We start from the raw sequence: 15,103 nt of genomic DNA on the forward strand, positions 1-15,103 counted from the left end.
AGACACATCCATTGGGTGCACAGACAGTCCCCCCATGCAACCCCTCACTCCCCACCTCTCCAACATGAGCACATGTGATTCTTTTTCTCATGGGATGGTAGCACTTCCCTCAATGTCTTTCTATCTGTCCCTCACACAATCACACACTGTATCTATTGAATGTAAAGTCTATACAGAGACAGTAGCGTGTATTCATGGATGCCAAGGGAAGCCAGGCCTCCCCAAAAAATGGATGAAGAAAAATGAAAAGAAAATACATACTAAATAATTTATCTTTCATCTGTCTCTCTGTGTTTCATAAATGTCCTTCAATTCGCAAGAGGCTGAATGTACACTTGTCACGTTCTGACCTTAGTTCCTTTTTTTATGTTTTTATTTTAGTTTGGTCAGGGCGTGAGTTGGGGTGGGCATTCTATGTTGTTTTTCTATGTTTTGTTCTAGTCGTTATATTTCTATGTGTTTGGCCTAGTATGGTTCTCAATCAGAGGCAGGTGTCGATCGTTGTCTCTGATTGAGAATCATACTTATGTAGCCTGTTTTCCCACTATGGGTTGTGGGTAGTTATTTTCTGTTTAGTGTTTTTGTTTGCACCTTACAGAACTGTTCGTTTCGTCGGTTTGTTATTTTTGTTCAGTATTCATTCTTTATTAAATTATTATGAATACGTACCACGCTGCACTTTGGTCCTCTTCTCCTTCCACCAACGACAACCGTTACAACACTACCGTTCAAAAGTTTGGGGTCACTTAGAAATGTCCTTGTTTTTTAAAGAAATCTATTTTTTGTCCATTAAAATAACATAAAATGTATCAGAAATACAGTGTAGACATTGTTAATTTTGTAAATGACTATTGTAGCTGGAAATGGCTCATTTTTAATGGAATATCTACGAAGGCGTACAGAGGCCCAATATCACTCTGTGTTCCAATGGCACGTTGTGTTAGCTAATCCAAGTTTATCATTTTAAAAGGCTAATTGATCATTAGAAAACCCTTTTGCAATTATGTTAGGTCAGTATATCCCAGAGTCGCCTATTCACTGTTGATGTTGAGACTGGTGTTTTGCGGGTACTATTTAATGAAGCTCCCAGTTGAGGACTTGTGAGGCATCTGTTTGTCAAACTAGACACTCTAATGTAGTTGTCCTCTTGCTCAGTTGTACACCGGGGCCTCCCACTCCTCTTTCTATTCTTGTTAGAGCCAGTTTGAGCTGTTCTGTGAAGGGAGTAGTACACAGCGTTGTATGAGATCTTCAGTTTCTTGGCAATTTCTCGCATGGAATAGCCTTCATTTCTCAGAACAAGAATAGACTGTTTCAGAAGAAAGTTAATTGTTTCTGGCCATTTTGAGCCTGTAATTGAACCCACAAATGATGATGCTCCAGAAACCCAACTAGTTTAAAGAAGGACAGTTTTATTGCTTCTTTAATCAACACAACAGTTTTCATCTGTGCTAACATAATTGCAAAAGGGTTTTCTAATGATCAATTAGCCTTCTAAAATGATAAACTTGGATTAGCTAACACAACTTGCCATTGGAACACAGGAGTGATGGTCGCTGATAATGGGCCTCTGTACGCATATGTAGATATTCCATTTAAAAAATCTGCCGTTTCCAGCTATAATAGTCATTTACAACATTAGCAATGTCTACACGGTATTTCTGATCAATTTGATGTTGTTTTAATGAAGAAAAAAAATAGCCCAACTATCTGATGCTGTCTGGTCAAAAAGAGTATGACATTGTTGCCGCACATACCTAGCAATGAATGCAAGGGAAGCCAGCGAGCATTTGGCCTCCCTTGATTAAAAAAAGTATTAAAAAATTGCCAATTAGCATTGAGCTAAACTGAGTGAGCTCAGCTGTGAATGGTCCTGGTTCACCAAAAGAAAGTGTCATGGGAAGTCAGCTTGGATTTGGCTTCACACCAATCACATCACCAGAATCCAAACGTCATTGAAAAAAAAATAATGTATTGTTTCATCTCATTGTGTTGTTATCCTCCGGTGGCTAGCTAGCTAGCTAAAATAGGCCCATTCCTAATTCAGCCATGGATTGAGATTGAGATTTGACTTAATTCTCCGTACTGGCCAATGATTATAAAGGTGATTCTGATCCAACCATAAATTCATACATTGTGCCCCTGGACTGAGAGAATGGAAGTTCAATATGTAGCTAGATGTAGTAGGCCTGGCGCATCGTTGCCCATGTAAGGAAGTCAGGCTAGCAAGCAAAAATGTTTGCAATGTAGCCTAGGACACCAAAAACTAAAAGTGTGTACTGTACGACAGTATCATAGACCATTTAGGCAACATGAAAGGGGAGTATGGATTTGCTGGCGTTTCTCTACAACTAGTGTGAGTCAACATGTTTTTGTTCTACTTCCAAACACACACACACACACACACACACACACACACACACACACACACACACACACACACACACACACACACACACACACACACACACACACACACACACACACACACACACACACACACAGAAATCAGTGCCATGGACAGCCACAACATATTTAGCTTATGATGATTGGACTAAATCGTTTTTGGTATATTTTAGTTGCCAATGTATTAGACTAAGCAGAGGTGATTAGATGATGTTGAAGTTGAAATGGTGCTGGATTAGTGGAGGCAGCGCATGTTTTCATTGTGACTTGTGGTAACTCTCCTTTGTTCTAAATCAATAGTTTAGCAGTCCGAAAATATTGGAAAAATGAACTTGTTTGACCATGCTCTAGGTCATGTAACTGTTTGTTACATGCTTTGTGGACTTCAGGAAGGTTGTTGAATTTATTCTGCCACTTTGTCTTCTTATTGTCTCGGCCTTAGGCCTGCCTAAATACTGTATCATGGTGTCAAGCATAGGCGGAAATCCCAGGGGGGACGGGGGGGACACGACCCCCCCATCCTGGGAAAAATATGATTTGTCCCCCCCAATCTATCACTGTAAACATAACTATGTAATTTCAATAATATTAATAATACGCAATGAAAGCAGTTGTGCTGATTATAGACACTTAATAGCGCCTTTTTAAGTTTCAAAAGATTGCGACCACCCCGCCCTTTGCCTCACAATGGTTTGATCCACTGCCAGTTCTTTAGCTGGCAAGGTAATAGAGGGTTCGTATCTACTGTCCGAAAGGCACATGTACGTAACTGACGTGAGGTTAATCCAGTCAATCGCGCCATAGCAATGTTTACATTTTTATGTTGGCAGGGTTCACACACTAGCTGAATTTGCAGAGCTAGCGCGCAAACTAAAGCAAACATTAACAAGCTAGCTAGCTAGTACCTATTCCATTAATGTGGCGTCGTCAAAGATGGAATCTTTGCTATCGTTAGTTTATTCCAAGATCAGCATGCAGCTGTAGTGCTTCAAAGTCCCTGTGATAAGGTTAGCGATAAACTGAAGTCCAAACTGAACAGAACTACACTCTCTTATACCATTGTCTTAAATATATTTAATGGTCTCGTTGCAAAAGCTAAATTGTCGCTAGTGAACTTTTTAAAATTTATTTTATTTCACCTTTTTTTTTTTTTGATTATAGCAAACACCACAGAAACGGAATTGGTGCTCGCTAGCTTTACAAATTCAGCTATTGTTGGAAGCCAGCCAATATGAAACAAACTATATTAAAATTAGAAAAGGTTGTAGCATATGTTGTGTAAATGTGTGTGTGTGCAGCTAGACCGGCCAGCCAGCCAGCCAGGTAGAAAAATGGCAGAAAAAAGTAAAAAGACGGACATCAGAGTATTTTTCAGTACACCAAAACGCAAAGTAAGAACTCTAGTAGCCTAATATCTCAAAGACGAGTTGATAAAATGTTCATAAGAAAGAAGTGAAATGCTAATGGAATGTTTCACAATGATGTCATTAGGCAGAGCAGGCAACAGATGGCAGAGCAGGCAACAGATGGCACACAGACAGCAGAGCTGGGGACAGATAGGCAGGGACAGGGAGTCTCAGGTAAGTTTGTTGAGTCTTTGTTTGGCAACATTATGAAAGGTTCTCCATTTTTTTAACTTGTAAAATAGGGACATAATTGGAAAATGCCATGGATACCCCCGCTCTCAACTTAAACTGATGACTAAACTAAGATTTGTTTATGGCAATGGTATTGCTGTTGTGATTAATTGTGTAGTTTTGGGTACCGGTAGTTAGGAGTACGGCAAACACCTTATTTCTTTTCTAGGAGACAGACTGAGTCAGTGAGGGTGGTGAAAGGGAAAGAGCCAGGGAGAGAGACTTCAGAGAACAATGTCACAGCCACGGCAGGACCAGGTGTCACCCTTGTTGCCAGCAGCACCAGTATAGGGGACAGTGGCACAGCATTGTCCAGTTACCTCAGTGATGGCACAAAACCATATCAGCCACACCCACAATTTTTGAACCGCAAACTCTTGCCAACAGAGTGTTGACGTTTCAAGAGGCCCCAAAGCACAGAATGAAATTCTGAACATCATGGCCATTACAATCATTCGAGGCATTGCAGCTGAGATTAGGTCTCTTCCGATTGTACAATTTTCATTAATTGTTGATGGTACTCAAGATGTCTCTGGTGCTGAACAGGAGAGTGTCTTTTTGCATTATGTTGACCATGACCTTGTCCCTCACGAGGAGTTTATTGGGCTATACAGGGTGTCGGAGACAACAGGCGAGGGCATTGCGAAAGTGGCAACTGAAGTGTTGTTGAGGCTCAATTTGCCCATGTCTGGCTTACGTGGGCAGAGTTACGATGGTGCCTCAAACATGGCAGGAAAATACACAGGTGCACAGGCAATTGTGAGAAGGCAGCAGCCATTAGCCCTCTATGTCCATTGTGGAGCACACTGTGTAAATCTGATTACACAGGCTGGCTGCTCAGCCTCCCCACTGATCCGGGATTCCCTTTCTTGGGTCCATCAGTTAGGTGTCCTCTATGGCCAGTCAGGAAAGTTTAAGAGCATGTTTGAATCAATTGCCACGTCCAAAGAAACACATCTGCCCACCCGGAAACCCCTATGTCCAACAAGGTGGACTGTGCGGAATACTGCTATTAGAGCTGTGCTAGGGCAGTATGAGCGGGTACTAAGCAGCCTAGAGGAGAGTAGTTTTTAGTACATGACAGTACACTTACAAATTATTTATTTCATGTTATTTTATTTAAAATTGCATACTTTGTGCGACATACTTGTCCATAGCTGGTGTTTGAAGAGTTGAGACACTGACTGAAGGATATTTTGTTTGATTTATTTGGGTTTTTCATTGAAGTAGTTATTTTGCTTTTAGAACTGTACTTATTTTAAGCTTTTTGTTCTTGTAAAGATATTGTAGTAGACTCAGGCCAGTGGCACATTTAATGACTATATAAATGTATCAGAAAAAGTCAAATTAAAAGGTCAATTCAATACGGAGACTAACTTTGTGATGGTTCTCAATGGAGATTATTTTAGATGAGATCACACCATGTTCATTGTATTTATGAAAACTACACCCATACAGTGTACAGTACCATTGCTACCTACTGGCCTTTCTTGATATTGCTAGTTGTAAGTACGAATACCTGCATACATACTGGACTGGTAAGGAGCACTGCTATAACTATTATTAGTAGTAGTATTATAATGATTTAAACATTTGAACAAGTTGGTTAAACCCTTCAGTTAACTACTGTACCTATCAATTATTCAGTTGTAGGAATTATGGTTCCTCAATATACATTTAACATATTACAACGTAGGCTATGTGTTACAGCACTACTTTTGGTGTCCCCCTCAGGAATTGCTCTTGAGAAAATGTAATGTAATTGTCCCCTCCAAGGTTGATATCAGATTTTCGCCCCTGGTGTCAAGGCATATGAACTAACAGGTTATAGAGCAAACAACGCAATTATCACAACACATAGGTAGGTTCCTCTTATAGAATATTAGCTCAAACGTATTATGGAGCTCCTGTACCTGAATATAAACAGTACCGGTGTTGTGCCGAAAATCTCCCCCCTGCCAGAATCCCCCCCTTTGCGTTCTTCATTGATGCGACTTGCTTGCTAGTTGAGATTTCTGCTCTTCACCCCGTTGTTAGTTTAGCCTACATTTCACAGATCTTAATAGCAGAAAGCATTTTTGTCTGCAGTTTTCGGTTTGGCTATTTGTTTCAAGTGTATGTGGCGGTTCTAGCTTGTATGGCGCCTGGGCGAAACACCCCTTCAGCGCCCGCGCCCTCCCCCGTCCTCACTCGGGGGCGCCCCGTACCTAAATCCGCTACTGATTATGTATTAGTCTATAAATAAATCTCTTTGCCAAAATTCATCTCTCCCATGTCTTATTCGACTAGTATTTTTGAAAGTGTAAGGATAATAATTCAGCCATAGTTGTTCTGAAATGTTTATTGCTTGCCAACATTTTACTCCCTCTATGTTTAATATAACACACATACATTAATTATTAATTTCGGTTGCCTATCCTGACGTGAGGTTTGTTCTATGGAAAGTATTTGACTCTGATGTGTGTCACAGAAAGTATTTGACTCCAGCCACAAAATTAAGGAAATTAGAAGGGGAGGGGGGGGTCCCAGGTGGGAGATTTTCGGCACAACACTGGCACCCAAAACGAGTGGGCACCTATTCAGTCCAAGTTAATGTGCACAAGTAATAGCCCACTTGTACCGAGATAGCCTGTCTCCATTCGGTTAGTTTGCGCTGTCCTTCACTTCAGGTCTTCACTAAGGCACAGCGCATGTCCCGTCTCGTGAGGGGTGTCTCTAGAGCCCTATTTAATGAGCGTTATTGGGTGCAATGAGCGCACGCCGGACGCCAATATTTGCTCAGCACACCCGGATGTATGAATGGACGGGGGAATGGCACGAACACCTGCTCATGCGCAACCGCAAACTCTCATAATCGGTTAAACTCGTAATACGGAGCGTGCCGCTCCATCTCTCTATGCAAAAGTTGCGCTGCTTATTTGTCGAAACAGACTGATGATACAAACAATACAAAACTAAAAACGATTGCAACTATGAACATATTCTAATGTAGATAATGTCACGAGCTATAAGAGTTTAGGCCTACAGGCTATCAATCTAATCAAAGCTGGTTAACTTTTTTGTTAACGTCCACAGGCCGCCCACGCGCGCTCTCGAGCGCAGATGAATTGGATACGAGAGGATGAGAGAGTTGGAGGAGGAGCCTGTGCATGGTCGGAGCCTTAAACCCCGGACCCCCGCCGGGTGACCCGCAGAGATGCTACACTCTGGGATGGAACACTGACAACAACTGTGTAGGAGACGCAGGGAAGAAAGTTCATAAAGACTGAGTGCTTTAGGCTAGTTGATGGATAGAAGGTTTTACTCCCTGTAGAAAGGTGAGATAGTAGTAACCTAGAGGCTACGCCTGCTCAACAGCCAACAAGAACACACAGGAGGTCCTTAGGAGCGTTATTTCAAACAGCAGGTAGGCCAACCTCATCTTTCTCATTTGAATTAATGTCAATGTTTTACTCTCATAGGATAATCGTGTAATTTGAATAGCATAGGCCTATTGAATATTCAAATATTTTGATAATGTTTATGTGAAGTTGTCCATTTATACATTGGTAGGGTAATAGGTTATGATTTGACATTTTTCGAAATGTTGGGTTAGGTTATGATAAATCACAGGAATGAGGCATACAACAGCAACTGTGTTAAGGCATGATGGGCTACAGACATGAATACATTGCTATAATCGATTATCTAATTTAGGATTCCAAAAACTATGACATGATTATTAGACTCTAGGCTTACTGCTCTTAGAATGTGCCTGGCATAATCTTAATGGGAACATTTTATCAGGTGTAAACCTATACTTAAATCCGTAATTATTTATACAAAGACAGTTACCCCACCAGCTCATCATGCTTCAAAATCACTTTGGTCATAAGATTGTTGCTATAAAGATGGTCTAAATCATTGCTGACACAGCTGGAAAAATGGCTAATAATTGTACGAAATTATGCTATAGGTTATCATTCAGCAAGCTAAATTATAGTCTGGAATAAAAATCTATGACACACACAGTTGTGGACAAATTTCTTAAAACCAATAAATAGTTTCAAATAGGCCTATAGGGAGCATCTAATAGGCTCAATAATACAATTAATTTTCCAGAAGGTTCAAAATATGGGCAAACCTACAATGAAAACTCCTAATGAATCCTATCCTGAATCCTAATGAATAGCCTATCATTACCATAACCATAAACACAGAACACAATAAGCCGAGTACAATTTGTCGCAGAGTTATACTGTACATTAATTATTCTGCATTCCCTGTCACTGATCCGGGAATGTAGTCTAACCTTGAGTTAATCCCATGTTGCCGCTTCATCCAGGGAGGGAGCAAATCCCGCAATGGCCCAGATTGAGAGTCCATCCCAGCGCCCGTCGCGACCTAAAAGCATGGAATTACAGAGTTTAGAAGTCCCCCGAGATCAAGTTTCCCCTCGGATTAAAACCGTCTAAAACCTTTTTAGGGGGGAGGGTACGGGTTTGATTCGGGGTACATTTGTTTTTAATGGTTTATACGCTCATAGGCAGACTGCAACTGTGTATCCTACAGGCTCATAGCCATTCAGTAACATGTTGATCCTCATGTGCAGTATAATCCCTTCATTAGCGGTGATTGACACCTGAAGCACGAGAGTGGCAGGACCTGAGCAGGAGAGAGTAGCACTATAGGAGCTGTCCACTGTCCACGTGACCATGGTGCTGAATTGTTTTATTCGTCACTTGCTTCGTAAACAACAGGTGTGGGCTAACATTGAAATGCTTACTTATGGCAACAATCCATAGAGAGAGACAATTGAGAAATAATAGAAGAATTTAACACTAATCCTTGTAGGCTAATCAAATCAAATCACATTTTATTGGTCCATACATATATTTAGCAGATGTTATTGCAGGTGTAGCGAAATGCTTGTGTTCCTAGCTCCAACAGTACAGCAATATCTAACAATACACAACAATACACATAAAGTGTAAAAGTTTTTAAAAAAGTAAAAGAATGGAATTAAGAAATATAGAAATATTAAGATGAGCAATGTGGGAGTCCGGAGTATACAGTGGGGCAAAAAAGTATTTAGTCAGCCACCAATTGTGCAAGTTCTCCCACTTAAAAAGATGAGAGAGGCCTGTAATTTTCATCATAGGTACACTTCAACTATGACAGACAAAATGAGAAAAAAAATCCCGAAAATCACATTGTAGGATTTTTTATGAATTTATTTGCAAATGATGGTGGAAAATAAGTATTTGGTCAATAACAAAAGTTTATCTCAATACTTTGTTATATACCCTTTGTTGGTAATGACAGAGGTCAAACGTGTTCTGTAAGTCTTCACAAGGTTTTCACACACTGTTGCTGGTATTTTGGCCCATTCCTCCATGCAGATCTCCTCTAGAGCAGTGATGCATTGGGGCTGTTGCTGGGCAACATGGACTTTCAACTCCCTCCAAAGATTTTCTATGGGGTTGAGATCTGGAGACTGGCTAGGCCACTCCAGGACCTTGAAATGCTTCTTACGAAGCCACTCCTTCGTTGCCCGGGCGGTGTGTTTGGGATCATTGTCATGCTGAAAGACCCAGCCACGTTTCATCTTCAATGCCCTTGCTGATGGAAGGTTTTCACTCAAAATCTCACGATACATGGCCCCATTCATTCTTTCCTTTACATGGATCAGTCGTCCTGGTCCCTTTGCAGAAAAACAGCCCCAAAGCATGATGTTTCCACCCCCATGCTTCACAGTAGGTATGGTGTTCTTTGGATGCAACTCAGCATTCTTTGTCCTCCAAACACGACGAGTTGAGTTTTTACCAAAAAAGTTCTATTTTGGTTTCATCTGACCATATGACATTCTCCCAATCTTCTTCTGGATCATCCAAATGCTCTCTAGCAAACTTCAGACGGGCCTGGACATGTACTGGCTTAAGCAGGGGGACACGTCTGGCACTGCAGGATTTGAGTCCCTGGCGGCGTAGTGTGTTACTGATGGTAGGCTTTGTTACTTTGGTCCCTGTTCTCTACAGGTCATTCACTTGGTCCCCCCGTGTGGTACTCGGATTTTTGCTCACCGTTCTTGTGATCATTTTGACCCCACGGGGTGAGATCTTGCGTGGAGCCCCAGATCGAGGGAGATTATCAGTGGTCTTGTATGTCTTCCATTTCCTAATAATTGCTCCCACAGTTGATTTCTTCAAACCAAGCTGCTTACCTATTGCAGATTCAGTCTTCCCAGCCTGGTGCAGGTCTACAATTTTGTTTCTGGTGTCCTTTGACAGCTCTTTGGTCTTGGCCATAGTGGAGTTTGGAGTGTGACTGTTTGAGGTTGTGGACAGGTGTCTTTTATACTGATAACAAGTTCAAACAGGTGCCATTAATACAGGTGACGAGTGGAGGACAGAGGAGCCTCTTAAAGAAGAAGTTACAGGTCTGTGAGAGCCAGAAATCTTGCTTGTTTGTAGGTGACCAAATACTTATTTTCCACCATAATTTGCAAATAAATTCATAAAAAATCCTACAATGTGATTTTCTGGAATTTTTTTTCTCATTTTGTCTGTCATAGTTAAAGTGTACCTATGATGAAAATTACAGGCCTCTCTCATCTTTTTAAGTGGGAGAACTTGCACAATTGGTGGCTGACTAAATACTTTTTTGCCCCACTGTATATATATAATGTGATGGGATGGGATGTATAGTCAATATGGACAGTATATGGATAGAATATGTAGTATATCTGAAGTATTACATATGACAGCAGCATGCTTCAGGAGAATCATCAAACTAAAAATCCCTAAAATATTCAAAGAATCCCCAATGTACTGTTACAAACTGGTAATTAAGGCCTTAGCTTAGATAATTGATCACGGCCTTAAGTAGATTGTAGAGTAAGCAGGCTGAGGCTATAGTCCTGACCTAATCTCATGGACAGACTAGTAAACATAAAACCAAATTACCCAAGATTTTAGTTCTTTGTTAACGAAGATCAGTCATGACCTAGCTATCATCTTGAGACTAGTAGGCCACACAAGGTCAGTAGAACTCATTAGGCTGCGGGATAAGACTGCTATAAATAGACTGGTCCTGGTCTGGTCCTCAAGACCAGCTAGGGTCAATGTCCCAGTATCAGTCGGTCTACACAGTCAGAGAAACTCTACTCTCAATTCACTCAGCTTTGGAGAGGATAGACAAAACATGTAAAAGGGTAGAGTTGTGATGAGCCTCATTTGGCCTCAAAATCGTCATAAAAATGGTATATGTTAAGGTCAAAACTGTTGCTAATGTTAGTGTGTTTTCGTTTCCAGGAGACCATGATGGCCAAGTCGTACGGGAGGCCCAGCGAGGGGGCGGAGCTAGTCAGTTCTCTGGAGTGGATGGATGATGACGTGAGCTCCCCAGACGGAGGCGAGCCAATCACAGCACACCGCTACAGACCGGGTGGAATGGGCCACCTGGGCAGGGAGCTGGGCAGTGAGGACGTGGAGGAGGATGAAGAGGAAGGGGAAGAGGAGGGCCATGGAGACGGGAACGCTCCCAAACGCAGAGGGCCCAAGAGGAAGAGGATGACCAAGGCCCGGCAGGAGCGCTTCAAGGCGCGGCGTGTGAAGGCTAACGCCCGGGAGCGCTCGAGAATGCATGGGCTGAACGACGCTCTGGAAAACCTGCGCAGCATCATGCCCTGCCACTCTAAGACCCAGAAACTGTCTAAGATCGAGACCCTGCGGCTGGCCCGCAACTACATCTGTGCCCTGTCTGAAGCCCTGGAGGGGGACCAGTCCACGGAGAGCAGGGCCTTTATGGAAACCCTGTGTAAAGGCCTCTCCCAGCCTACCAGCAACCTGCTGGCTGGCTGTTTGCAGCTGGGGCCTGGGGGGCCTATCGAGGAGAGGCCTGAAGACACGCATGGGGGGAGAGGAGGGCCCACAATCCTGGGAGGGGTGGGGATGGCCGTTGGACCAATCAGCTACTCCTCCCCCGGCCTGCCCAGCCCGCCTTACGGCACACTGGACTCCGCCCACCTACTTCACCTGAGAGGGATGAAGGGAGGGGCTTACGAGAGCCACTCTCCTAACGACTGTAACAGTGGGGTAGGCACCCCTCCCTACGATGGCCCCCCCACGCCCCCGCTCAGCATTGGCAGTAACCTAGTGCTCAAGCAGGAGTCCTCGCCCCACTATCTCCCCCCTCCCCACTACCCCCCCTTCTCCATCGGCCTGACAGGCCCCCAGGGACAGGTCTTGTACCATAGCGCCCGCTACCAGGTGCCCCTGGAGATGCCCTATGATTCATACCGCCCTCCTCACATGGCACCCCCACAGATGGGCACCGTCTATGGGGATTAAGGGGTAGAGAGGACAGATGGGGCAGATGAGACTCTCCCCAACAACACACTTCCCCAACTGGCTCCATCTTGACCAATGACTGATATGTTGGGAGAAATATGACTTTGATATGAGAGACCCATCTTAGTACTAAACACTGTGAAACCAGCCCATCGTTGTGAACAACTGGGTAGTTACTTAGTAAAAAGTAGAAAGTGGATTGTTGTTTACATATGTGTACTGTAAAGGTTAGTGCTCAACACTGTCAAAATCAGCTCATGATTGACTTTAAACCGCTTGTTTGCTGTGGTTGTTTCTGAACACCAATTAAGCTAAAAGGCACCTCGCTACTTGACCATTTCCAAGGGGTTCACAAGAGGAGTGGGTCCTATAGGTGGAAAGGCTGACTTGAAGAAAGACCTCAGCTTGAGCACTTCTGACCAGCACTCGGAACATGAAACACATAATTTACATGAATGAATAATAATGCATTTATTTATTCTCTAATTTAATATTTATATGAACTGCTGTTAGTCATTTTGTGTTTATCCTTTATATATGTGTTTGGTCTTGGCCTTCTCTACTTGTGCTGTCCCTGTTACATTGTTGACTGACTCTGATAGTGTATCTATTTTCTCTCTTCTGTGTCCATTTATCCTTTGTGGTCAGTTGTTCCCTGTTTCACACGGAAAAATATTCTCATATATATTGCTAGCATAGCTGAGGATCAGAGAGAAAACTGCCCATGAGGAAGTGAGAAATGTCTGCTGTTGTAATGACAAGAACAAATATCAATTACAAAATCTGATCAAGGTGTAACTTGTTATTAGAGATATCATTCTGTTCAGACACTTTCTCCATTTCGCCAAATATTAAAAAATGCAAAAATGTTCCTCAAGATGAATACTTTTGGATTGAATTTTTGAACAAAATCGTTATCCATTAAAACCATTTCAACTAAGTTTTTCTGTTTGAAATTCTAAAAGTGGGTTTGCTTTAATGAATCAGTCTTGCTATGTCGAAAGACAGTCAAGGACCAACTGCTGCAATTAGGGTGTTTGTGGGTAGTGGGTGGAAGTGATATGTAAGAGGTTGTGAGACACAATGAGAGAGGTGAGAAGGAGCAGAGAAGATGACAGGAAGGGAGTATGATTCTAATGAGAGTACTTCAGTGACCACTGTTATTATGCTACCACCCCCTGACACACACGCACATGCACACGCAACACACACGCACACACACACACACGCACGCACGCACGCACGCACGCACGCACACACACACACACACACACACACACACACACACACACACACACACACACACACACACACACACACACACACACACACACACACACACACACACACACACACACACACACACACACACACACACACACCTCTAGGCCTAGAGAGACATGAAACATGGGAAAGGGAGTTTGGTTGTGAAATGACCACCGTGGGTCCATTGTAAACGCAGCCTGTTCTTTCTCTTGACCACTGACCCTGCATTATGCTGAGGTTGCTGGCTCTGGAGGGAAAGACAACTGGGAGAAACAGAGGGGAGGGACATTTCTCTGACAGGCAGCTAGGGAGCGAAATGCAGGGGAGGGTGAGCTACACTCCCTCATATCCCCGCCTCCAAACAATCCCATTCCTCTTCATGAATTATTGGAATGACACATAACTTTACACACACACACACGCACGCACGCACGCACGCACGCACGCACGCACGCACGCACGCACGCACGCACGCACGCACGCGCGCGCGCGCGCGCGCGCGCGCGCGCACACACACACACACACACACACACACACACACACACACACACACACACACACACACACACACACACACACACACACACACACACACACACACACACACACACACACACACACATAGACTGGTGGAAGATGGGGATGCAGCAAGTGTTGTTCTCACTTGACAAGGGTTTGTGTGTATTTATTGGGGGTGTGTTGCTGGGCATACATTATTCAGAATCTGACGGACATTTAAAAAATTGAAAGCTCTAAAAAGCTGTGCGTTTCTCAAGAAGACAAATGGAGGTTATCGTGGGTTCCACTGTTGGTTATCTTTTCTGGCTGCATTCAACATTCAAAACCGTAAGCTGATGAATGGAACTAAAACCTGACAACAGTATTAGAGAAGGTGGAAATAAATAGTCATGCCTAGTCCAAGAGTAATTTACTACGTCCAGACATACAGTATATAGTTGAATACAGCCAGGGAAGGTTTAGCATCATACCCCAGTTAATCACCCCCACCATGACTGGAATGGAATAAGTGGAATGCTATCAAATAATGGTGTTTGATGCCAATCCATTTGCTCTGTTCTGGCCATTATAATGAGCTGTTCTCCCCTCAGCAGCCTCCTGTGAATTGCACTCTATTTTAGCTTACAGTAGCTGAGTATGTCTAATTCCATGATAATGTCCAGGCTTTATCACAGGACTGTTATGTAGAGGCACATGTGCTCTGATTCAGCCTCAGGGTGTGTGACCTGTAGCTACTCCCCAGGGGAGATGGAGAGATGGAGAGAGGGTGAGAGGTAGAGAGAGAGAGAGAGAGAGAGAGAGAGAGAGAGAGAGAGAGAGAGAGAGAGAGAGAGAGAGAGAGAGAGAGAGAGAGAGAGAGAGAGAGAGAGAGAGAGAGAGAGAGAGAGAGAGAGAGAGAGAGTCCCTGCTCACTCTTCCCTGAGAGACATGATGTCACTATCACTA

At 43.1% G+C, this 15,103-nt stretch overlaps 1 protein-coding gene across 1 annotated transcript; it reads left to right on the top strand.

Annotated features, from left to right (window-relative positions):
* Positions 1-6,890: 6,890 nt before the first annotated feature.
* Positions 6,891-13,313, top strand: LOC139535817 (neurogenic differentiation factor 4-like). The gene is made up of 2 exons (XM_071335643.1): positions 6,891-7,449; positions 11,336-13,313. Exon 2 carries the CDS (start codon positions 11,342-11,344, stop codon positions 12,371-12,373), a length of 1,032 nt encoding a protein of 343 aa, XP_071191744.1. The 5' UTR covers positions 6,891-7,449; positions 11,336-11,341; the 3' UTR covers positions 12,374-13,313.
* The last annotated feature ends 1,790 nt before the right edge of the window (positions 13,314-15,103 follow it).

This window comes from Salvelinus alpinus, chromosome 12 (assembly GCF_045679555.1).
Source record: "Salvelinus alpinus chromosome 12, SLU_Salpinus.1, whole genome shotgun sequence".
Taxonomy (NCBI): Eukaryota; Metazoa; Chordata; class Actinopteri; order Salmoniformes; family Salmonidae; genus Salvelinus; species Salvelinus alpinus.

Bases quoted from the DNA above. Each gene is read 5' to 3' on its own strand.
- LOC139535817 (XM_071335643.1), top strand. From the start codon at position 11,342: ATGATGGCCAAGTCGTACGGGAGGCCCAGCGAGGGGGCGGAGCTAGTC.